The sequence below is a fragment of the Perognathus longimembris genome, chromosome 1, assembly GCF_023159225.1.
Source record: "Perognathus longimembris pacificus isolate PPM17 chromosome 1, ASM2315922v1, whole genome shotgun sequence".
NCBI lineage: Eukaryota > Metazoa > Chordata > Mammalia > Rodentia > Heteromyidae > Perognathus > Perognathus longimembris.
In genome coordinates this window covers 85,417,523-85,443,500 of record NC_063161.1, presented here as the reverse complement: position 1 = coordinate 85,443,500, position 25,978 = coordinate 85,417,523, and the positions used below count along the sequence as shown (strand labels likewise).

The window sequence follows — 25,978 nt, the reverse complement described above, 5'->3', positions numbered from 1 at the left end:
CAACAAACAAGGGCTTCATATCTAAAATATACGTAGAACTTAAAAAATTAAGTTTCTCCAAAACAAATCCTCAAAGAAACAACTGCTCCCTTAATAAATGGACTAAAGACCTAAAGAGAGACTTCTCTGAAGAAGAAACAAGAGTGGTCAAGAGGCACATGAAGAAGTACTCAACATCACTGGCCACAAACAAAATGCAAATAGAAATAAAATTGAGATTCCATCTCACCATAGTAAGAATGTTCATTATCAAAAAAACTAAGAATGACAGATGCTGGGGGGTGGGGGTAGGTGGGGAAGGGGATGTGGCCAAAAGGGAACCCTACTACACTGACATAGGAGTGTAATCTTACTTACCTGCTCTGGAAAGCAGTGTATAGGTTCCTCAAAAGGCTAAACATAGAGCTCCTTTATGATCCAGAAGCCCCATTTCTGAGCATTTACCCAAAAGATTACAAGCAAGACCACACTAAAGCTACCGGCACAAGTATGTTCATCACAGCACAATTTACCATTGTTAAAACATGGAACCAACCCAGATGCCCCTTGGGAGATGAATGAATCACAAAAATGTGGTACATAGACACAATGAAATTCTAGGCTTCCATTAGAAAGAATGACATTGCCCCATTTGTAAGGAAATGGAAAGACTTGGAGAAAAAAATCGTATTAAGTGAAATAAGCCAGACCCAAAGAAACATAGACTCTGGTTTCTCTCATTAGTAATAATTACTACATGTCTAGGATAGTCCTAGCAGAAGATCATAATAGCTCAATAGCTATGTTAGTGTTGGGATCAGTCTTTCACCTTGATGGAAGGGGCTTGATGACCCTCCCCAGCCCTGGGGAATGTGGCCCGGCTTCCCTCTCTGGATCGGAATCCAGAGAAACCGGCTCGGCAAACAGCCCCCCAACCCCCTAGCCAGCCCGGCGCCTACCAACCCCGCCCTGGCTCGGTGCGCTCGAGTGACGATAGCTCTTGGGGGTCAGGTGATACCTTTCAGCCTATCGACATCCTGGCCAACCCCCTTCCCTCGGAATCATCTCCCGTTACCCTTGTCTCAATAAAGTTAGTTCGCTCTAAGAAGCTAACCCCGAGGCATGTGTATGTCAGACTTTCGTCTATTGGTAAGGAGACGGGCATACATTCTCAGCCAGGCCTTGTGCGCGACAGGTCAGTGCTGACTCCCCTGCTTCACCCTAGCTTATCTGCGGGTCGGATGACTAGGGGAGAGGGCGTGAAAGGGAGTGTGGAAAGAAAGAAGTAAGTACCCGAGCCGGGAGAGGCTAACGAGCCCAACATATTAGTATGAACACATACGATGCTGCTAAGTGAAATGAACTCCAAGTTATGGAAATAAGTGATGTATCATTATTGTTCTTATTTTCAACATACCATGTGAAATTATGCCTTTTTCTTTTATCTTTCTTCCCCATGGTTTTACCCTTGATGTCACTGTAACTGATTTTGGTACCCTGGGTATTGTATATATGCTTATCAGAACTAGGGAAGGGAAGGGGAACATCAAAATGGAGAGACAAAGGGTAAAAGGTGAACCAATGCAGCAGCAATACTTACAAGACAACATCCTGTAAGCCAAACTGTACAACTCTGGGTGGAGGGGAGGGGGTTGGGGGGAAGGCAGGAGAAAAATGAGGGAGGAGATAACAAGTTTGATAAGAAATGTACTCAACTGCCTTACTTATGAAACTGTAACCCCTCTGTACATCACTTTGACAAATAAATAAATTAATAATAGAAAAGAAGCCAGGGACAGTGCTCAGGCCCTGAGTCCCAAGCCCCAGGACTGGAAAAAAAATAATAAAAATAAAAGGCCCAAAGTTTTACTGTTTTTGGTTTTGAAAGAGTCACAGAATCTATCTACGAGAAATTCAAGGTCTATTTCTTGAACACTAATGATGAGGGAAGACCTGTGCTAAAGGTGGATATGTGACAGTTGTAAAACCTAGTCCAAGCTGGGCTTTCTAGTGGAGGCCTGTTATTACTGCAACTGGGAGACTAAGACAGGAGGATGATGAATTTCAGAACAATACAAGGTAAAAATGAAGACATCATCAATCACTTAATCGGTACATTAGTGAACTACTATTGCTTCTACAACTCTAAAACCCCAAACCCAAATATCAAAACCATCATAGCAAAAAGCAACCTTACTGATAACCCAGAACTCATGGATTTCAACACAACATTATAGATGTTTTCACTGTGCTGATTTACAATAGCACAAACAAGATTTGTTAACTATACAATAGGGGAATAAAGCCAAATATAGACAGTGCATTGAGTACTCTGTTCTGGGAATGCAATCCTAGTGAGTCTTCATGAGGTCAGAGCAAGAAATGCACCAATTTTGGCTTTAAAGTACCACAATAATCTTGCTCTGCTTATTAGGAAAATGGAGAAGAAAGGTAGGGAAGAGGCCAGACTCTCCATATGACAGGCAAGGATAGTTTATCGAGGCACAGAGAGGAGCAACAAACCTTCCTGTGGGATTGGAGTTGTGCAAGGCGGTGAGGTTGGAGTTAGGCTTTTATGGGGTCTGTGCAAGGAGACAGACTTACTTTAGTTCAGTACAGAGGGGGTGACTGCAGGTGTGGGCAGAAAATAGGGTAAGTATATGTAGTGGTAATTGACTCCCTTATTCAAATTCTCAAGCTAGAAAGTTTGAGGAAGCTTCCCAGGGTCCAGTTCTAGGCCTTGTGGCATTCCAGCTTCTTAACTCTTTCCTGTTCTCACAGCTTGGTCTCAAGAGTTCCCTACAGGTTAAGCCCACAATAGGATGTTGATAGCTAGGCTTTGGTCAGATTGCCCTGCCTACTTGAGGTTTTCCCTGATGTTCATGTATGCCTGGGATAATATGGTGGGTCAGTCCTTCACTGGCTTTGTCTTCCCACGGATTTTTTTAAATCAATATTCTAATAAAAATAGTAATGGCAGCAGCTTTTTATTTCACTGGGTTGTGAAACTAATATGTACAGAGTGCCTCAAGCAAGGGTTAGAGGTCATGTAGAATTTGTAATGCTTGGCTTGTGATAGCAGGGAGCAGCATCATCATAGCACTAAGCAGTGGTGGCTGTGCCTTCCTGCTGCAGCTCTCCATACAGGCCTCAGGAGCTGAGATCCTCAGCCATCTAGCAGCAACTATTACAGCTCTCAGGCCTCAGTATGGGGATTCTCAGCCCTTGATGGGCCTGGGGAACCAACACCTTTGGTCCTTCACCCTGAGCAGCTCTCTGGCACTTTTCCAGCCACAATGGCCTGCAGTTTTTCTTTTCTGGCTCTTTATAGTCTTCAACTCTCTCTCTCTCTCTCTCTCTCTCTCTCTCTCTCTCTCTCTCTCTCTCTCTCTCCTCTCTCTCTCCCTTTCTCTCTCCCTCCCTCCCTCCCTCCCTCCCTCCCTCCCTCCCTCCCTCCCTCTCTCTCTCCCTCTCTTTACCTTTAGTGTAGGCACAACTAAAAAAAAAAAAAAAGCAAAACCCAAACCGGTTGGGAGAGACAGAGAATGATGAAAGGTGTTGGCATTGATCAAGACAGATTATACTTACAAACTAATATGTTGCATTGAAATCCCTTTGTACAACTGTTTAAAGATAATTAAAAAATTGAAAAGCAACAAAAAGTAAACAAAACACTGCCTCCTCCTCAAAAAAATAAATCAGCAGGACATTTTTGTTCACTGCAGTACAGGCATCTGGTTTATGAGTTTTGGCTACAAGGGACAATTCCATGTTTTCTATTTTTAATTTATTTTTTTTTGGATGAGGGCCCCAGCTGCAAAGTCCCTTCTAGCCTAGATCCTGTGGATCTCCTAGGAGTCAGGAAAGATGTATGGTTTTCTGAGTTTGATGCGACCTGGATGTCAAAAGCTGGAGAGTGAAGAGGCACCTGTCCGGGTGCCCCTAAAAAAATGCCCGCGAAGAGTGGGTGATTCATGGGGGGGGGGCACTGACTTAGATGTGGAAAGGGAGGATGTGAAGAAGGTTGCAGGCTGTTGATAGGCGGCGGCCACGCCCGGTGCACTGCTGCTGGGAGCTGAGGATAAGGAGACTAAAGAGCTCGCAGCAAGGTGGGAATTCGGCTTCTCAACGCCAGAATCTCCCCCGCGCACGCGCCTTGCGTCCACCCTCCGGGCCCTGGCTGAGCCACGCCACTCCTCTCGCACCGGCCCCTGCGCACGCGCGCGCTGCCAGACCCGCGCGCCGAAGCCGGCCATCCAGGGCGTGCGGTGGGCGGGGCGCCGCGCTGACGTTGCCTGGGATGCGGGCAGGTTCCGCCGCCGCCTCTGCCGCCTTCGCCGCTCCTGCCTACCGGGGTTTGTATGAAAACACCCGGCGGCGGGCGGCGAGGGCTCAGCGGCGCACCTGGAGAACAGCCGTCGGTGCTGCGGGCGCGGAGTTAGTTGCCCGGCCCGTCGTGGTGGCCCTGTGCAGTCCGCGCTAGCGCCCTGTCTCCAGCCGGTGAGCGTCCCTCAGCGGTCCGCGCCTCTGCCCACAGCCCCTGGCTCTCTCCCGCTGCTGGCGCGGGCGCGGCGGGCGGCGGGCGGCGGTGGGCTAAGGAGGAGAGCGACCCCAGGGCCCCGCAGCCCCTCACTGGACGGGCGGTGTAACGCGCGTCTGAGACGCGGGGTGGGAGGCGGGCTATGTCTGGGAGGAAAACGGTGACGGGCTGGGGCATTGCCTGGGGTCGGGCTGGCGGGTCGGGCCCCGGGCCTCCGCCCCTCGCCCCCCGCCGGCCCTGGCCGTCCGCGTTCGTCTTCTCCCCGGTTTCCGGCCGAGGCTGTGTTCCGTCCGGAGTGCGGGTCCCGGCATCGCCTCGCGGGACCCCGCCGGGGGCGGTGGCGAGCCGCTGCCTTCCAGGTCCCTCGGTGAGCACCGCCGCGCCGCACCAGCGCCTGCCAGGCGGGGTTCGTGCGGTCTGAGGCCGTCCAGTAGCTGCGTGTGGTGCACAGAAGTGTGTTTTCAGTTTACGGCGTGAACCCCGTGGCTTTGATGGAAACCTGAGTGCGATCCCTGACATGTCAGTGCGGAGCTGCGGGCTCTCAGGTGCTGGGGTTCGGGGCCTGGGGCAACCCTTGTGCGGAGGCTTGCTGGGCTCCTGGGGGCTTTTCCTCTGCGTGAGCTCTGAGCCATTAGCACCAGGACGGCTTTGGGTTGGGGGGTTGCTTTCCTGGGAATTTACCCCATTCTATAAAGAATGGAGGTTTTTGTTTTTTTTGGTATCTATTACAGTGTTTTTGATATAAGTGTTGATGATTTCAAGCGCATTTCCCCTTTTTATTCAAACTAAATAGCTCAAGCACCTGAAGGTAGGTAACATTGGGAATTTTAGTTGGCGGTACTGCCTTTATTCCTTTTTTTTTCCTCTTCTTTTTGTTGTGTTAGCAATTTTAGCCATGCTTCCTTCTAATACACGACAGGCAGTTCATAGTTAGAAAGGACTTTGGTTATCATATGTGACTCTTGTCACATAACTCTCCATTTGTGTATAATATTTACATCATTTTCAATTTATAAATATAGATAGCCTTTGAATTTCTAACCTTTGGACTTTTTAGATTCTTTTTCTTCTTTTTCTTTTTCTTTCTTTTTTTTTTTTTGATAGCCAGAAAGTAATTTTTGTAATCATGTTGTGGAATGTTTTTAGCTTAGTAGACCAAAAAAAAAAAATAATTTAAGGCACTTTAAGTGGCACATATTTTAAAACATGTGCTTAAAACCAAAGCAAGCCCTGGAAGACCCATAGGCGTTTCCATGAAGGATTGCAGTGAGATAGTGCAGCCTCATTGACCCACCCTGCATGTCTCATCCTGAAGGTAGAACCTTCTAAAGATTATTGTGGTTCACCATTACACTGTTTTGACTCAGTGTGTATGGTGAAGTTCTGAGTTCATTGTTAATGATCTCAAAGCGCTCTGTCTTTGATTCATTCGTCTTATATTAGAACTGCACTGTTAGTTGAACTCTCAAACAGAGGAATAGACAAAGTTATCCTTGTGTTTGATCAATACTGGAAAACATTAAATGTTTTGATGTATGTTTTTATGAAGCTTTCTCCATATGCTTGAATTGAGGCATTCTCTTTAGAATAAAGTCTAGCTAGACTGATTTTTAGTAATGATATACTTTTATTAGTAAAAAATAAAATAAAGTGCTGGACTTGTGAAACTTTTACATTTGTATTCTACATTTTGTATATTTTTAATCTTTTTTTTTTTTTTGCTAGTGTTGGGGCTTGAACTCTAGCCTGGAGGCTGTCCCTGAGCTTCTTTTGCTCAAGGCCAGTGCTCTACCACATGAGTCACAGTGCCGCTTTCAGCTTTTTCTGAGCAGTTTTTTGGAGATAAGAGTCTCACACACTTTCTGGCCTGCATTGGCCTCGAATGGTAGCCCAGCAGCCTCCTGAGTGAGTTGCTAGGATTACAGTCATGAGTTGCCTGGCTTTGGATTTTTTTTTTCCTGTTTATGTGGTATTGAGGAATCAAATCCCAGGCTTCCTGCATGGTAGGCAAGCACTCTACCACAAAGCGATATTCCCACGCCTGGATTTTATTTTTAAACCATCTCCACAATATTCATTTTCACAATATAATATTGTTGCCTGAATTTTCTTAGTATCTGGAAGTTGAGTTGTGGTAAATAATGAGTAACCAGCAGAGAGTGCTTTGCAAGTTGAGAACCTTGGTGGGCCAATGTGTATCAGTGTAAACAATAAAATTGTCTAAGACTGGCACTGAATTTTTTTGTGTGTGCTGGTTCTGGGGCATGCACTCATGGCGGTCACTAAAATTTATTTATTTATTTTTGGTGGTCACTAAACCTTAAACTTCATGTATTGTTAATGGTTACTATGCTTGTATACTACAGTGTAGTGTCTAAGGAGCTGGAGCATCAGCCAGACTAAATGTGGACAAGATACTCAATCCTCTTTGTGCCTTGATTTTCTTGACTTTAAAATGGGATAATGTGTTAACCTTTAAGTTGAGCACAAAAATGTGTTACTTCATAGAAAAGTGTTTAGCCCTCAGTGCCTACGACATAGTAAGTGCTCAGTAAGTATCATTATCACTACACATTTTCTTCAGTCTTCTAGAGGCCTGTTAGGCTGAAAAAAAGATTGGGCAGACGGGCCTGTGTTTGTGCAGACTAATTCTGCCATGATACATTTTCTCCTTTGAGCCTGAGAGATTAGACTTACTTTCCTGACTTGGACACATGTAAGTCAGTTTTAAATAGAACGGCGAGCTCTTGAGCTGGGTGCCCTGGGATGTTGCTGGAGAGCTGCTGAAGTATCCTTGCTTGTCCCTCTGACAGAACCTTGGATTGTCTCCTTCCTAGTAGTGGTAGCTGCTATTTTAATCACTTATTTTTGATTTTGCAATTGGGTATTGCTTTTTGTCCTATGCTGCTATCAGAATTATCTATTTATATATTAATGGGTATATGTTTATTTATTTGATCAGAACATCATATGGTGTTTCCAGTATATGCAAAGTTATTTTTATTTAGCATGTTTTGTTTTTTTCATTGGTATTGTGTAGGGGGAGTTGATCTGACATTGTCTTAATTTTCAGCTTTCATGTAATTTTTCTTTAGGAAATATTTTTCTTTCAATTAATGATTTTATGTGCTTCTTGGTTTACAGTGATTAGATATGACTTGATTTTTGTGTGTGTCCTGGTCCTGGGTTTGATCTCAGGGAGTGGCATCTGTCCCTGAGCCTGTTTATTCAAGGGTAGTGTGCCCACTTCAGGCTTTTCTATGATTAGTAATAGATAAGAGTCTCACAGACTTTCCTGCCCAGGTTGGTTTCAAACCAGGATCCCTCAGATCTTAGCCTTCTGAATAGGATTACAGGCGTGAGCCACTAGCACCTGGCTTCATGTTGAATATTTTCATCTGATATGTCCAGAGCCAGAGGTGTTTTAGATTTCTTTAAAAAAATTATGGAATACTTGTTTGTACACAATTAGATAAATTCATTTGTATTCCCTTATATACATAGGCCAATGGTAATTTTGCTTAATATGACATACTGTCTTTAATACATCAAAGGTCACCTGAGAATTCTACACTTGATGTCATATTGGTCAAGTTTTAAATGTTGGTATTTTGGATGTAAGATTTTTAAATCAGTGATACTTGCATGGGTACTCCATTTGTTTTTGTTCTTGTTTTAAGGCTTGGGATTTGAACTGAGAACCTTGCACTTGCTAGGCAGGCACTCTGTCACTTAAAATCTGCCTCCAGCCTCCATTCTAAAATTAGATACTTTGCATTTCAGCATCTGTCACTCTTCAAAAATTGAGGAGGGGATCTTAGGTTGGAAGGATTACAGTTGGAGGCTTGCCCATCCAGAACGTTTTCAGTGACTTCATCTCAACCAATAAAAAGCTGAGTGTGATGCCGGGTGCTGGTGGCTCATGTCTATAATCCTAGCAAAGAGAGACCTGAGATCTGAAGACCTCAGTTCAAAGTCCCTGACACTCAGGGCTGGGAATATGGCCTAGTGGCAGAGTGCTTACCTCATATACATGAAGCCAGGGGTTCGATTCCTCAGCACCACATATAAAGAAAAAGCTAGAAGTGGCCCTGTGGCTCAGGTAATAGAGTGCTAGCCTTGAGCAAAAAGAAGTTAGGGACAGTGCTCAGGCCCTGAGTTTAAGCCCCAGGACTTGCAAAGAAAAAAAAAAAAAGAAAAAAGAAAAAAAGTGCCTGACACTCTTTATCTACAATTAATCACCAAAAGGGTGGGAGTGTAACTGTAGCAAAAAAGATCAGGGACAGTGCTTAGGCTTAGAGTTCAAGCTCCAGGACCAGCACAAACAAAAACAAAGCTGGGTAAGGTTGTAAGTACCAGTGTCATTATATACCTGAAGAGTGTATAATGAGAGGAATGTGGTCCAGCCTGGCTTTGCAAAAAATGCAAGATCATAATAGTGGAAGCAAAGAGTGCTGGATGTGTGGCTCAAACAGTAGAGCACCTGTCTGAAAGCATAAGGCCTTTAGTTCAAAACAAACGATATTGTCTCCCCTCAGGTTAAGGACCACTCTCAATTGTTTTGATTTTTTCTTTTTTTGGGTTGGTTGTGGGGCTTGAACTCTGGGCCTGGGCGCTGTCCCTCAACTCTTAAGCTCAAGGCTAGTGCTCTACCACTTTGTGCCACAGAGTGAGCCACTTGCGGTTTTCTGGTTGGTTAATTGGAGATAAGAGTATCACCGACTTTGCTGCCTAGGTTGGCTTTGAACTGCGATCCTCAGATCTCAGCCTCCTGAGAAGCTAGGATTACAGGCGTGAACCACTGGTACCTGGCTCCCCTCAAATTTTTGTGAATTACATTTACTGTATTATAAATGAAAATAAATTATTTTTTCTATTTTCTTAAAATGGCTCTTATAAACTATTAAACTACGTCATGTTAATGTAAATAATATGTTTTTAGGCAACAAGTAAGATAGTTGAGGAGTGACAATTTTATATCTAGTCAGTATTTTTTCTTTTTGTTTCTTTCCCCTACTACCTGTGATTTATTTTTTTTGTGGTGTTTCTCTGAATGAGATCCATTATACTAGGAGCTACGCCTCCAACCTTCTTTTCTGTAAATTTTTGTACAAATGGTGATTATTTTAACTATTTTTAATCGTCTTTTGCTTTTGCATTCAGTCTAATGCAGTATGTTGTTTATGTTGGTTTGTATATGTAAAGAAAATCCAGCTGCATGAAGTTAATGGTTGGAAGAGGGAAGATCTTATTAGTAGCCCTTTCAGAGAATTGCATATTCTTACTATATTTCGTGATTTTTTTTCCCCATGGCTTTGTATTCAAATCTGTTGGTCTAAAATCTGAATAGATCTTACACTGAATTTGTAACATCATTCCTTAGTCATTTGTAAATATTTGTTCAGTGAATACCCATGACTGAATTTGTAATATAATTCTGTGGGTCATTTGTAAATATTGGTTCATTGAGTTATGAACATCTTCCAAATGTTGACATATTTGGTTATATAGTACCCAAGAAAGTCGTTTGTTTTTATTACTGCCCATCCCATAACTGGTTACTGAGAAGCTGGCCAGGTTGAGACATGACAGTGAGTATGAATTTTCCCACATTCTGATGTTTGCTTCAAAGCTCAGGTTTTTCCAAGAACTAGCTACTCAGGAAGCTAGGATCTGAAGATTGCTGTTTGAAGCCAGCTCAGGCAATAAAGTCCGTGAGACTCTTACCTGCAATAGGGATACTCAGCAGAAAACGTTAAAAGTGTTCTGTGGCTCAAGTCGTAGAGAGCTGTCTTGAGCAAAGAGAAGCTCAGGGACATCACCCAGGCCCTGACTTCAAGCCCCAAGACTGGCACACAACACTCACAAAAAGCTCAAGTTTTATTATTGGTAACAATTATGACTGCCAGTTGTTTCTTTGAAGCAGAAGGCAAATTTGTTTTGTTCCTTTCTGAGAAAAACTTTACTAGGATACTCAAATTTAAACAAGTAAAGTATTTTAAACATTCTTTCATAATGATGATTGTTAAAGAAAAAGGAGGCTAATTCAAGCTTGCAATGCAGTGAGGGAAGTGCTTTGCCTTGAGGCACCCGTCACCTATTAGAATTAAGTATAAGGCTGAAATGTTTCATTCATATGTTTCATCTTGTCAGGTAGAATATTGAAAGGATATAACTTCAGAGGTTGAGACAATATGCTATTTAATGACATACAGACGTGAATGGGCTTCTTTTTTTAAAAAAATAAATGATTATGCTTGAGGATGAAAAACGCATTTTGCAAAATACAAGCTATTGAGAGGATCATGGCTCCTGGTCAGTCTGGCAAAAAATTACTCCATCTTAACAAACAAGCTGAGGTGGTACTATAGGCCTGTATTCTCAGCTACTTGGAAGGCATAGGTGGGAGGTACTTAATAAGCATAGGTTCTGGGAAGAAAAATAACAGAGCAAAAGGCCTTGGAGCCTTTTAGAGGATAGAATGCTTTCCCAAGTGCAAGCTGCTAAGTTCACACTCAAATACTGCCATTCCCCTCTCCCCCAAGTCTCAACAGCCCTCCCTCAATTTCACTGTACCTTACTTGTTCTAAAATACCAGTAACTTAACATTTAAATTTAATATCAGACAATAGTTTTGATTTGGGCTGGGGATATGGCCTAGTGGTAAGAGTGCTTGGCTTGTATAGGTGAAGCCCTGGGTTCGTTTCCCCAGCACCACATATACAGAAAATGGCCAGAAGTGGCGCTGTGGCTCAAGTGACAGAGTGCTAGCTCCAAGCAAAAAGAAGCCAGGGACAGTGTTCAGGCCCTGAATCTAAGCTCCAAGAGTGGCCAAAAAAAAAGAAAAAAAGTTTTGATTTGTGGAGGACTCCCCTCCCCAAGAGTGTCTAGACTGCTGAGGTCAATGGACCACACTTTGAGACTTCGGGATTTAAATCATAAAGAGAATTCCACAAAACTTTGGTTAGGTAGGGCAGTCTGTGGTCTAATTTTTTTATGGTCTGTTTTTTGTTTTTGTTCCTGTTTTTATTTTTGTGATAGTACTAAGGTTGGAACTCAGTTTATGGGCTATTGTTTGGTCTTTTCCCTCAAGGCTGGCACTCTACCACTTGAACCATACCTTCCCCTCTAGCCTTTTGATGGTTAATTGGAGATAGGAATCTCTCAGATTAGTCTGTCTGACCTGGCTTCCAACCATGATCTTCAGATCTTGAATAGCTAGGATTACAGATGTGAGCCACTAGCACCTGGCTTCTGGTCTGTTTCAACCTAAGACTTTAGAATCCTAATAAAGGCCTTATTAAAAAAAAATTAGGTACCACGAAGATTATTCATAGAAAGTTGGGGAATTTCTTAATGGTTGTAACCAGCTGCTGATGTCACAATCTTTTTTACAATCTAATTTCATTTACAATATGAAATGATAACATGTGGGCTGGGAATGTGGTCTAGTGGTAGAATACTTGCCTAGCATGTATGAAGCATTGGGTTTAATTCCTCAGAACCACATAAACAGAAAAACCCAGAAGTGGTGCTATGGCTCAAGTGGTAGAGTGCTAGCCTTGAGCAAAAAGAAGCCAGGGACAGTGCTCAGGCCCTGAGTTTCAAGCCCCAGGACTGGCAAAAAAGAAAGATAACACGTAAAAATAAGGATCAGACTTGGTACTCCATTCCTGTTTAAATTCAAGACTAGTTTTTGGGGAGTTAAAGTATTAAATAGTGAAGCACAATGCGGAAAGCTTAATTCATATCCAGCTTATAAACTAGAACAACTTGGTTTACCTTCATAATCTCTGTTAATTTATTCCTTAGTTCATGCTAAAGATAAACCATGTTACAGGTATGGGGAAAGTGATTTAAGGTTATGAAACTTACATAGCTGTGTGTTACATTGGGAATAAAACCTACAATACCAATGAAAGATGTTGCATTAAATCAAAAATTGCTGCTCTAAAGGCAAAAGGAGCCAAATATGAGTGAGTACCCTTGCCTGGGAACATGCTTTCCGTTTGTTTGAAAGACATATTTCATTGTGGAAGAGGTTATGTGAACTTTTGTACTTCACAGAATAATTGAAATCCCATTATCTACTACACTGTGGGAGCACTGAGTAGGCAGGCTCCAGCAAAGTGGGAGAAATCTTGCCATAGGCTTCAAATACTGTCTTGGTTGTAATAATAATACCAGTGTTAAGGTTGTTGAAGACTGAAAAACTTGGTGATAAATTCCAAGCAGTTAATCTGTTAGTCCTAGGAATGTTGGGGCAGATATGGAAGTTAAGGCAATTGGCTATTAAAGGGTTTAAGATAGCCCAAGATAACTGGCTTTTGACTACAACGTTCCATCTCTCTACCACTATTATTGTGTCCTAGTCAGTCAAGTGTGGCTCCAAGTCTATCAGATCAGAATCTTTAATATAGGCATAACATCTTTGAGAACCTCAGATTTGTAGCAGAATCATGTTAAAAATCTGGATACTTCCTGCATATAGTAGAATTTAGTGAACTAAATAGAATACTATTATTAATTTTTTTGAGACAAGATGTCATTATGTAGCTAAAGCTGCAACTTTAGATTCTCCCCAATAGCTGGGACTTCAGGTATGTACTACCTGACCAAATATTTTGTCAGCAATGCTTCAGATTTATTAATATATAGTAGGCACATTTTCTAGATTTTTTTCATTTGGTGAGAATTAGTTTCCTTTTAAATTAATTCCATTTTGATATTTACTTACATATTGATGTTTTTCCCAGCTTTGAACATACTTTGATTTAATAATTATTTATTAAAATGATAAAATATGCTTAAGAGGTACCATTAAAAAAATTTTTTTTTTTGCAGTATTGGAGTTTGAACTTAGGGCTTTGCAGTTTCTACACAGCCATTCTGCCTTTGAGGCATCATCTCCAGCCCCCCCTTTTTTTTTTTTTTGCCAGTCCTGGGCCTTGGACTCAGGGCCTGAGCACTGTCCCTGGCTTCTTCCCGCTCAAGGCTAGCACTCTGCCACTTGAGCCACAGCGCTGCTTCTGGCCGTTTTCTGTATATGTGGTGCTGGGGAATCGAACCTAGGGCCTCGTGTATCCGAGGCAGGCACTCTTGCCACTAGGCTATATCCCCAGCCCATTCAGCCCTTTTTTGCTCTAGTTGTTTTTCAGATAGGACCTTGCATTTTTTGTTTGGTGCCTCAGATTTAGATCCTCCTACCTATGCCACCCAGTATCTGGGATCTTCAGATCACCACCACACCCAGCTGGTTTGTTGAGATGAGGTTTCACCCCTTCCCATCTAACTAATTATCATCTGGATCTCCATATCCTGGTAGCTGGTTATAGGTATGAGCCATCATTACCACCCACTTTAACCTCTTGAATTCATGTAATTAGTTCAGTGGCATCATATACATCACATTGTTGTGGAGCTATTACTACCATTCATCTCCAGATTTGTTTTCATTTTCCCAAACTGAAACTCCCCATCTGCTAACACTGAATCCTTCCCCCAACCTCACCTAACCCCTAGTGAGAGTCATTGTTCTTTCCATCTCAATGAATTTGATTACTTTAAGTATATTATATGAGTATATTTATGTGCGGTTTGTCTTCATGTGATCGAGTTGTTTCATTTAGCATAACTTCTTCCATTTTTGACGGAATTGTGTCATGTTGCATGTGGATACCACATTTTGTTTATCCATTCATTTGCCAATGGATACTTGTACCTGCTCTGCGATTTGCCATGAATATAGATGTACAAATATCACTTCTGGACCTTGTTTTCAGTTCTTTAGTTATATAGTCAGAAATGAAATTTCTGGGTCATGTGGGTGATGCTATTTTTAAGATTTTGGCGGAACTTCTATACTTCTATACCACATTTCATATATTCCTGCCAACAGTGTACACGTGTTCCAGTTTCTATGTTTTTGTCTCCTTTTTTCTCCTTTGTAAAGTTGTGGCTCATTGTGCTTTTAATTTGCATGTTTGTTGCTGAATTTGGTTTGCTAATATTGCTGAGAATTTTTGTATCAGTGATTAGGAATGTTGGTCTGTGGCTTTCTTTGGCTGACAGAAGATGCTGCTTTTGTTTCTGTAGCCTCCCTTATAGAACCATCTTCATCTGCATGCTTTCCTCAGTTGCCCACAGTTCACCAAGAATAATTCTAGTGTTTAACAGTGAAAATTATCATTATTCATTAGAGTAATGTTTCACAGAAGTTTCTAACAGTGGAAACTGCCCAATGACATTTTTCAGGGAGATGCATTTGTAATATTAGCTACTCAGAAGACTGAGATCTGAAGATGTCAGTTTGAAGGAAGTCTGGGCACGAAAGTTCATGATACTCTTATTTCCAATCAACAAGGTCCTGAGTTTAAGCATTAAAAAAAAAGTCAAGCGGGGACCACCTGAAATACTATGATTATCATGTGAATTCTTCAGTATTTATGTTTAGATTCTTAGATTTCTGTCATTTTTTTCCTTACAATCTTGAGGAAATATAGGTGTTGATTATGGCTGCTTTTGTAGTCATTGGTGCAGGTAAGATGATAAGGGTCTGAGGTAGATTAGATTAATAAGATTGATGTACATAGTATGATGGTACTTGTACTGAACGAACATTTGTAAGTTTACAGAAAGAATGATTTTTCCTTTAAGAATTGATTTTTGTGTGTAACCACTTGGGAATAGTTTTCAAAACGTTTATTCCATTTGGGCTTCTGTAGCAAAACTTAGTAAACTGGGTATCTTATAAACAACATACTTGCTCATAGTGCTGGAGATAGGAAAGTCTAAGATGAAGACACAGCTTCTGTGTTTGGTGAGGGCCAATTCCCTGCTTCATAGATGAAAGGGGCATGCTAGCTCTCAGGAATTTCTTCTATGGGGATACTAATTACTATATCTGAGGATGCCACCCTCATGACCTAATTATCTCCCAAAGACTCTTTTCTTTTTTTTTTTTTTTTTTTTTGGCCAGTCCTGGGCCTTGGACTCAGGGCCTGAGCACTGTCCCTGGCTTCTTCCCGCTCAAGGCTAGCACTCTGCCACTTGAGCCACAGCGCCGCTTCTGGCCGTTTTCTGCATATGTGGTGCTGGGGAATCGAACCTAGGGTCTCGTGTATCCGAGGCAGGCACTCTTGCCACTAGGCTATATCCCCAGCCCCCAAAGACTCTTTTCTTAATACCTTCATGATAAAGATTTCATGATAATTGAGCAGAGAGAGATAGTTATTCTGATGTTTGGCAGAGGAGTAGTAATTCAGGCCAAAGAAACATCTTGAACAAAGACACCAAGGTGAGAGTGACATATTGGAGGAAAGCCAGGAAGCTCAGCAAGCATGTCTATAGAGTGAGTCAGTGGAGTTATAGGTAGGTGAGGTGATGGCTGGAGGTAGATGTTCCTTTAAACCATTGGGGTGAGTGGTGACAAGATTTTCACCATGGTTATTTTTTCTCTTTGTGCTGAGGGCTTAAAAGGTGCAAGCCAGGTGCCAGTGGCTCATGCCTGTGCTACTCAGGAGGCTGAGATCTAAAGCCAGTCCGGGAAGGAAAGTCCATGAGACTTGTATCCAATAAACTACCACAAAAGCCAGAAGTGGAGCTGTGGCTCAAGTGGTAGTAGAGTGCTATCCTTGAGGAAAAGAAACTCAGGGGCAGCCCCCAGCCCTGGAGTTCACAACTCACACACACACACACACACACGCACGCACGCACGCACGCACGCACGCATACATACGCATACAAACACACTGAGCAAAAGAAGCTCAGTCCTTGAGTCCAAGCCACAAGACACACCCTCCCCCCCCGTGAGCAAAAAAAAAATACTTAGGGGCACCCAGTCCTTGAGTTCAAGCCACATGATAGACAAACACACACACACAGATACACACACACACACACACACAGATACACACATACTTTTGAGCAAAAGAAGCTCAGGGTCAGCACCTAGATCTTGAGTTCAAGCCATAAGAGACCCTGACAACCCCCCTCCCCCCAGGCTTGCTCAGGATGTATGGTGAGAATAAAATGTAGGGGTTGAAGGATGGGAGGACTGAGTGGTGGTGGTGTATGGTGGTTGCAGATGGGATGTACTTGTAGAGTAGAATGATCAGGACTTCCTGATGGATTGGATGGAGAATGGATATAAAACAGGAGCTAACAATGCCCATAGTAACTTTTAAACAAACTTGCTGAATATTGAGAAACTAAACTCTAAAGTTAATAAATTATATATAGCAATGGAGCTGTTCTCTCTAGAAGGTGTCTCATAACGCATTTCTGTTGCTCGACTGTATTTTTTTTTTTTTGGCCAGTCCTGGGCCTTGGACTCAGGGCCTGAGCACTGTCCCTGGCTTCTTCCCCCTCAAGGCTAGCACTCTGCCACTTGAGCCACAGCGCCGCTTCTGGCCGTTTTCTGTATATGTGGTGCTGGGGAATCGAACCTAGGGCCTCGTGTATCCGAGGCAGGCACTCTTGCCACTAGGCTATATCCCCAGCCTCGACTGTATTTTTAATGAACATTTGAACTGAAGTGTGACTGGGATTAGTGATCTGGCTAAGTATTTTGAAACACATTTTGAATATATGGCTTAGTGTGAACAGGGAAATAAAGTATTGTTTTTTTTCTTAAAAAAAAATAAAACAGGAGCTAACAGTGAAGTCCAAGTTTGGATTGAGCAATTGGAAGATAGAAATTTTTTTTTTAAATCAGATGAAGAAAGCAAGGTTTAGAGCATACTTAGAAGAGGTCTGGAGGGCTGGGGATATAGCCTAGTGGCAAGAGTGCCTGCCTCGGATACACGAGGCCCTAGGTTCGATTCCCCAGCACCACATATACAGAAAACGGCCAGAAGCGGCGCTGTGGCTCAAGTGGCAGAGTGCTAGCCTTGAGCGGGAAGAAGCCAGGGACAGTGCTCAGGCCCTGAGTCCAAGGCCCAGGACTGGCCAAAAAAAAAAAAAAAAAAAAAAAAGAAGAGGTCAGGAGATTACTGGCTTTGGTACATTTATGATTAATGATGTTAGATGAAATGTTAAGTATTCAGGAAACTAAGTGAAATCACTAAGGAAAAGACTAGTTAGAAGAAGGCACGAAATAGCTGAAAGCCCTGGGTCTTTCAGTAAAGTCAACTTGCAAGTTTTCAGTGAGGTAGACAAATGAACAAAGTATTTTAGAGAAGAATGCCTGTATCAAATGCTGCTGAGAGGACAAGTGAGATGATTGGTACACAATTGGATTTAGTAACATAGAAGTCATTGCTTACTATGGATAGTAAGCAGTGTTGATAGACTGGGGTAGGGAAACTTGCTGGGACGTGTTGGCAGTGACTATGAACTTGCTGCTTTCAGGAGGAGGATGGACCAGTAGCTGCTTTTTCCTTCCTAAAGATACAAAAACATTAACATGATTTGTGATGCTTAAATGACCCAGAAAGGGGGAAAAATAGAATGCAAAATGTGTGGTCAGTGTCATTCATGCATATGTTTTAAGATTCCTTGGCCCCTCTTGCTTTGTTACAGTTGTTTGTGAAAAACAAGGCACTTAGTGAAGTGTAACATTTTTGCTTCTAGCTACCTGCTCTTTCTATTACATCATGCTGTCTGAGCACAAACTTTCATAAAGGGTTTTCCTTACTCTGGATTGCTCTTAGGTTTTAGTAGTAAAAAGCAGAGTGTAGAGGAATGCACTGGTTTAGTTCAAGGAATATAGAGTTGAGGGTTTTTATTTATTTTTTGTTGTGTGAGAGGGTACTTAACTTTCATAAAGAAGAAGTTTTTGAGGTAGTTTATATATATTTCTTTAGATTGTTTTCCAGGGCTTAAATGTCTGGTTATTGAACATTTTCCATAATACTGGATCATGGATCTGTTGAGGAGGTAGAAAGTTACTCGTAAAATTAAAAAGTTTACTTAGCTTTGGCACTTAGTTTTCTTGGTTCTTGTGTATAGAGTACCCATTCCCTTCTACCCCATGGTTCCTCCCTAACTCTCCTTTCCCCCTTTCTTCTCTCCCCTCATCTCTTTCCCTTCCTCCCTCTCTCCTTCCCTTCTTGCTTTCCAAACTCTTTCCTTTTTTCTCCTTCCTTCTCTTCCCTCCCTCCCTCCCTCCCTCCCTCCCTCCCTCCCTCCCTCCCTTCCTCCCTCCCTCCCTCCCTTCTTTCCTTCCTTCATCTCAATCTCTGTCTCTCTTCTTTCTCTTTGTATGTCTGTCTTCCTTGTTCTTTTCTTTTTTTTTTTTTCTTTCTTTCTTGTTTACTGTTTAGTTGAATTCATTCCTGGGAAAGAGAGGAGAGAAATGACTGTGAAGGTATTTTAGTTTGAGTTGCAAATTTGAATAATTTCTTAATTGTTGAATAGAATCAGCTTTGGTATAAGTGCCCAACATTTACCTTTTCAATTTTAATAAAATCTAATGACAGCCAGGCATGGTGGTGCATATTTTTAATCTACCATTTTGGAGACTGAGGCAGGAAGATTGTGAATTGGAGGCCACCTCCTACTTGGAGAAAGACTGTACCAAAAAACTCAAAAGTCACAGTTAACCTTTCATGACCCATATTGTTAATGTAATTTTAGAGGTCATGTCACTCAACAAGTAGAAATGACTTACTTATGTTTATTACAGTGACAGTACATTTGAATACACATGAGTATTTTTTAATCTTTTGGATATACACTGACTTAATTAATTTGGTATATTGAATGGTTTGTTTGTGAAGAAAAACTTTTGGAGTACTTGTGTCTTCTAAATTTACCAAGTGCAACAACCTAAAATCTGCTTTTTTGAATGCTGGTTTACCCTTAGATTTAGCATATAGTAAATATCATATAAGGATGTGATAGACTTGTTAGATTTGTAATAATTATTTCATTTGTTGGTAAGTAAAATGAAAAGTTATTCATGGTAAGTTTGGGTGAATAGTTTTAAAGGTAATCAGAAAAATAAAAAATTGTGTAACTCAAGATATGTTTTGGGCTGGGAATGTGGCCTAGTGGCAAGAGAGCTTGCCTCATACACATGAAGCTCTGGGTTTGATTCCCCAGCACCACATATATATAAAACGGCCAAAGTGGCGCTGTGGCTCAAGTGGCAGAGTGCTAGCCTTGAGCAAAAGGAAGCCAGGGACAGTGCTCAGGCCCTGAGTTCAAGGCCCAGGACTGGCAAAATAAATAAATAAATAAATAAATAAATAAATAAATAAATAAATAAATAAATAAATAAAAATTTTAAAATCAAGATTTTTTTTTTTTTTGGTGAGTTTTTTATTTTTATTTATTTTTTTGGCCAGTCCTGGGCCATGAACTCAGGGCCTGAGCACTGTCCCTGGCTTCCTTTTGCTCAAGGCTAGCACTCTGCCACTTGAGCCACAGCGCCACTTCTGGCCGTTTTCTACATATGTGGTGCTGGGGAATCAAACCCAGGGCTTCTTGTATAGGAGGCAAGCTCTCTTGCCACTAGGCCATATTCCCAGCCCCAAGATATGTTTTTTTTTTTTTAAAGTATGGAATACTTTCCAAGGATGTAAACATTAAATAAGACAATATTAGAGAAAGTGTTTTCTCTAAGCAATTTTTGTTAATTAAAAATGTTTTCATTTAAAAATAATCCCACATAATTACCAGAATTGAGCTGTGTGTGAATGCTGGTGAATTAATTCAGTTTACTAATCACAGATGGTATGGTTGGTTTGATTATATAAAGGAAGAATATTGGAACTGTCTTAAAAGAAATTTTAACATGAAGATCATAACTTCCCGATTTGGTTTCTGCACTTTTGTAGTTTCAGAATTTTGGTAACATTTTTGCAACTGATTCTATCTTAATAGGTATACATAACACAGTAAATTAACCTGCCATAAACATGGAACACTCACTCATTCCATTAATTTCCAGTGTTACCTTGTATTGCCGATGATACAAATCTTCAATTATATTACTTTTATAATGTCTAAAGTATAGAAGACAGAAATATTTAATATCATTAACATCTTTCTTTTAGATTATCTGCCATGGTGAAATGAAGTAACTCAAGATGAGCAAATTAAAAGTGGTAACAGAGAAAAGGTATTGTAACTTGACATTAATATCCATAAATTATTACATTAAAATATTTATGTGTAAGTAATGCCAGGTTCTGTAGATTTGATATAAATTTATTTAATTAATATTTAACTTTCCAGTTAAAGTACATGCCTATGGTGGTTCATGCCTATAATCCTAGCTACTCAGGAGGCTGAGATTTGAGGATTGTGATTCGAAGCCAGCCTAGACAGACAAATCCAAAAAACTCGTTATCTCCAACTGATCAGCAAAAAGCTAGAAGTGGAGGTGTAGTAGAGTGCCAACCTTGAGTGAAAAAGCTAATCTGGAGTTACCAGCTTTGACTTCAAGCCCCCAAACCAAGACACATACACACACACACACACACACACACACACACACACACACACACACACACTCTGTACCTGTTTGGGTTTGGAATTTTCTTAACTGTACAGCTTTGAATAGATTGTCCAGCTGTTCACCTGTACAATTATTTTAATGATAATGTTTTTAGAGGGTTGCCAAGAGTAAGTGGCTAAGTAAATTACAGCTTAATAATAACAAAGACTACTTCTTTATTAGCAATATTGAATTTTATGCTTAAATGTGTACAGTTTCATACTTGTAGATACATTCCAAGTCTTTTATATAATGAGTAGTGTAGATCTAGTTATTTAGATCAGATTTATTTATTTATTTATTTTTTTTGGCCAGTCCTGGGCCTTGGACTCAGGGCCTGAGCACTGTCCCTGGCTTCTTCTCGCTCAAGGCTAGCACTCTGCCACGTGAGCCACAGTGCCGCTTCTGGCCGTTTTTTTCTGTATATGTGGTGCTGGGGAATCGAACCTAGGGCCTCGTGTATCCGAGGCAGGCACTCTTGCCACTAGGCTATATCCCCAGCCCTAGATCAGATTTATTTTAAGATTGGTAAATTTTGTAGTTACTAATTGTATTGTATACCAGAACAAATTATGTTGTTTCACATGCATGTATACTTATAATAGAAAGAGATTTCGGCTTTTTTTTTTTTTTTTGGTGTGTATTTCAAAAGAAAAATCAGTCTTTTTCAGGTTAGTCAAATAAGTAACTTTTTTTTGCACTAACCAGCTAAACTATTTGACTACTAGAATGTCACTAATAAGAATGTCATTACTTAAGAGTTTTTAAATCTCTTGCTTCTAATGTCAATTTCATTTATTGTTTTCCTCTTAAAAAAGATTTCACTAGATATTTGTTGGTATTTTTGTTGTTTTAGGCCAAGTTGGAATCACTGCAAGTAATATTCATCTAGAGTAAATAATAATTCCTAGTAGCACTTGGCATATTGATCTGACTTGAGATTGATAAAAGGGGTCAAAATCTGCTGTCCTCTTTGATTTCTCTTTTTAGATTTTTATAGTTCTCATAGGTCATCCACATCTTTGGTTAGGTTAATCCTTAGGTATTTTACTCTTTAGCTATTGCAAATGGTATTGTTTCCATAGTTTCATTTTCTGCTTGTACATTGCTGGTGTATGGAAAAGCTGCTGATTTTTGTGGGTTGATTTTGTAACCTACTTTGAGTTTGGGGCTGAGTGTTTTGGGTCTTTCAGGTATAAGATCATGTCATCTGCAAATAGGGGTAGTTTGATTTCTTCTTTTCCAGTGTGGAACCATTTACTGCCCTCTTCTTGCCTTATTGCTATGGCTAGGGATTCCAGCACAATATTGAATAGAAGTTGGAAGATTGGGCATCCTTGTCTTATTCCTGATTTTAGGGGAAATGCTTTTAGCTTCTCCCCATTTAATCTGATAGTAGCAGTTGGTCTGTTGTATATGGCTTTTATTGTTTTAAAGAATGTTCCTTCTATTCCTATTCGCTCCAGGGCTTTTAACGTGTATGGGTGTTGTATTTTGTCAGGGCTTTTTGGTCGTCAACTGAGAATGATGATGTGATTCATGGTCTTAGCTCTGTTAATGTGGTCAATTACATTTATTGATTTGCAAATATTAAACCAGCCTTATGGGCTGGGAATATGGCCTAGTGGTAAAGTGTTTGCCTCATATACATAAAGCTCTGGGTTCTATTCCTCAGCACCACATATATAGAAAAAAGCCGGAAGTGGCGCTGTGGCTCAAGAGGTACAGTGCTAGCCTTGAGCAAAAAGAAGCCAGGGACAGTGCTCAGGCCCTGAGTCCACACCCCAGGACTGGCAACAAAACAAAATAAATTAAAAACAAAACAAAACAGCCTTGTGTCTGTGGGATGAAGCCTACTTGATCATGGTGTATACTTTTTTGATCAGTTTCTGGATTCTGTTAGCTAATATTTTGTTGAGCTTTGCCTATATGTTCATAAGTGATATTGGACTGTAATTCTCTTTTTTTTTTGTTGGGTCTTCGCCTGATTTGGGGATGAGTATGATATTAGCTTCATGTAATGAGTTTGGGGTTTCTCCCTCTGTTTCTATTTTGTGGAAGAGTTTGAGGAGCATTGATATTAGCTCCTCCCTGAAGGTTTTATAGAATTCATTGGTGAATCCATCTGGGCCTGGGATTTTCTTTGTTGGAAGGCTCTTACTTCCTGCATCTCCTTGTAGGTTATTGGTTTATTTCTTCTTGACTCAGTTTGGGTAGTTTATACTTGTCTAAGAATTGATCCATCTCTGTAAGATTTTCATTCTTAAATGAGTAAACGTTCTGGAAATAGTTCCTTATAATTGATTGAATATCCTGTGCATTTGTTGTAATTTTTCCTGTGTGGAATCCCTGATCTTTACAGATATGAGTCTCTTCTTCTTTTTTTTTTTTTTTTTTTGCAAGTCTTGCAAAGGGTCTGTCAATTTTATTTATTTTCTCAAAGAACCAGCTTGTAGTTTTCTGTAGTTTTATTTATTTTTTGGATGGTCTTTCTATTCTCAATTTTCATGTATCTCTGCTTTTTTTTTTTTTTTTTTTTTGGCAGTCCTGGGGCTTGAACTCAGGGCCTGAGGCACTGTCCCTGGCTTCTTTTTGCTCAAGGCTAGCACTCTACCTGCTGAGTCACAGCGCCACTTTCAGCTTTTTTTTTTTTTTGTCAGTTCTGGGCTTAGGACTCAGGGCCTGAGCACTGTCCCTGGCTTCTTTTTGCTCAAGGCTAGCACTCTACCACTTGAGCCACAGCACCGCTTCTGGCCATTTTCTATATATGTGGTGCTGAGGAATCGAACTCAGGGCTTCATATATTCCCAGCCCACTTTCAGCTTTTTCTATTTATGTGGTACTGAGGAATAGAACCCAGGGCTTCATGTATACGAGGCGAGCACTTTTGCCACTAGGCCATATTCCCAGCCCTATCTCTGCTTTGGTCTTTGTTATCTCACTCCTCCAAGTCGTTTTTAGATTCAATTTTTTCTTGTTTCTCCAGCCATTTTAACTTCATCATGAAGTCACTCACCTGATCTGATTCCATTCTGAGGGTAATGATCTTGCCTCCCAGCACTGCCTTTGCTGTATCCAATAGGTTTCTTTGTGATGTATTTTCATTGTCATTGTGATTTATGAACTCATTAATTTCATCCTTAATTTGCTCTGTGACCCAAATGTTAGCTAGTAGTGAGGAGCTTAGCCTCCAAGTATTTGTGTAGTTTCTGCAGTATCCCTTGTTATTAAGGGCTAGCTTGATTCCACTGTGATAAGATAGAATACATGGAATAATGTCAATACTCTTGAATTTGCTGAGGCTCTTTGTATGGACTATGATATGATCTATTTTGGAGTGTGTTCCATGGGCCGCTGAGAAGAATGTGTATTGGTTCTCTGTAGGGTGAAATACTCTGTACAGATCTGTCAGATCCATTTGGGATATGGTGTTACTTAGGTCTTCAGCTCCCTTGCTAATCCTCTGTGTGTTGGATCTGTCTCTTGGACTGAGTGGAGTATTAAAGGCTCCCACTATTATTGTATCTGGGTCTATCTTTTGTAGTTCTGAAAGAATTTGTTTGACATATTTAGGGACTCTTTTGTTTGGTGAGTATATGTTTATCATCGTGATATCTTCTCCCTGGATTTTTCCCTATATTAATATGTAGTGACCATCTTTGTCTTTTTGAACTGATTTTAATGAGATTTTAGCTTGTCTGAAATCAGGATGGTAGGTGCGTTTGCTTGAAAGATCCTTACTCCATCCTTTTACTCGGAGCCTGTTTTTGTTTTTTCCTGTGAGAGGGATCTCTTGAAGACAACAGATGAATGGGTCTTGTTTTCGGATTCACTCTGCTGTTCTTTTTTGATGGGAGAATTGAGTCCATTGATGTTTAAAGTTACTATGGATAGGTGTGTTTTTTTCCCTTCCATTTTCCTATTAACCTGTGTTTTGCTTCTTTCCTTTCTTGTGTTTATTAACATGCTTTCTTATTGGCTTCTGACTATTGGGGTTCCTTGATCTTGGCTTTCTGTTGGGTGATGTTCTCCTCTTAGAGTTCTCTGTAGGGATGTCTTTTTGTTCATATATTTCTTTAATTTTTCTTTATTGTGGAAGGTTTTGGTTTCTCCATTGAAAGTAGATTCTTATTTTGCTGGGTATCTAAGTCTGGGTTGGCAGTTGTTGGCCTTAAGGACTTGGATGGTGTTCTTCCAGGCTCTTCATACATTGAGAGTTTGTGTGGAGAGGCCTGCTGTGATTCTGATCTTTTTTATCCATTGCAGTATAGTTCTTTCTTTGTTTTGACTGCATTCAGGATATGTTCCTTGTTGTTAAGATCTGAAGCCTTGACTATGATGTGTGTGTGGGGGGTGTTTCTTCTAGGGTCTGGTATGCTAGGTGTTCTATATGCTTCTGTTATTTGGGTAAGGTTTTCCCTTTTGAGATTGGGGAAATTCTCTGTAATAATTCTATTGAATATGTGTTGTATAACTCTGCTCTGATACTCTTCTCCTTCATCTATTCCAATTATACACAGATTATATCTCTTCGCCTTGTCCTCTATCTCCTTGATTAGTCTTTCATGAAGATTGACAGTTTCTTGGAGTGTCATATCTTCTGACCCTTATCAGCTGAAATGAGATTCTAGATTCCATATGATCAATCCTTTGAGAAGTAGCTTCCAGTGTAGTTTGCATTGTAGAAAGTGGGCTGTTTATGGTTGCTAGGTCAGCTCTCAATGTGGTAATTTCTTCTTTTAATATGTTGAATTTTGATTTTATTTTTTCATGCATTTTGGTTCTCAGGATGTTAAGATCTTCTTTAAATGAGGAGTGGACTGTATCTGTTTTTACTTCTATTCTTTCCATTTCTTTTTTCACTTCCTGAAGTTTCTTTGAGAATTCCTTTCTGTTTTCCTGAAATTGTTTTTGGAATTCAATCTTGATGGTTTCAGTCATTTCTGCTATCAGTCTGAAGTACTCCATCTCTTCTTCGGTTGCGCTGGTTTTGGGAGCTGGCGAGTTGGCTTGAC

The 25,978-nt window shown here is 40.8% G+C and overlaps 1 protein-coding gene and 1 long non-coding RNA gene across 4 annotated transcripts in view; one reads left to right on the top strand and one right to left on the bottom strand.

Moving 5' to 3' along the window:
• Positions 1-1,451: 1,451 nt before the first annotated feature.
• On the bottom strand, positions 1,452-16,807 carry LOC125340099. The gene is made up of 3 exons (XR_007208681.1): positions 16,684-16,807; positions 16,314-16,316; positions 1,452-1,462 (listed from the first exon to the last, which is right to left on the bottom strand). It is a non-coding gene; the product is annotated as an uncharacterized LOC125340099 (long non-coding RNA).
• The window catches only part of Agtpbp1 (ATP/GTP binding carboxypeptidase 1), a 176,994-nt gene continuing 155,291 nt past the window's right edge, over positions 4,276-25,978 (top strand). For 2 of the 3 annotated variants that reach the window (XM_048331509.1, XM_048331495.1), the window contains exons 1-2: positions 4,276-4,479; positions 20,521-20,585. In XM_048331509.1, the coding sequence (XP_048187466.1) occupies positions 20,554-20,585 (32 nt within the window). In that variant the 5' untranslated portion in view covers positions 4,276-4,479; positions 20,521-20,553. Of the gene's footprint in view, positions 4,480-13,700; positions 13,855-20,520; positions 20,586-25,978 lie in introns of those variants that run through there. The other variant, XM_048331502.1, reaches the window with a different exon arrangement.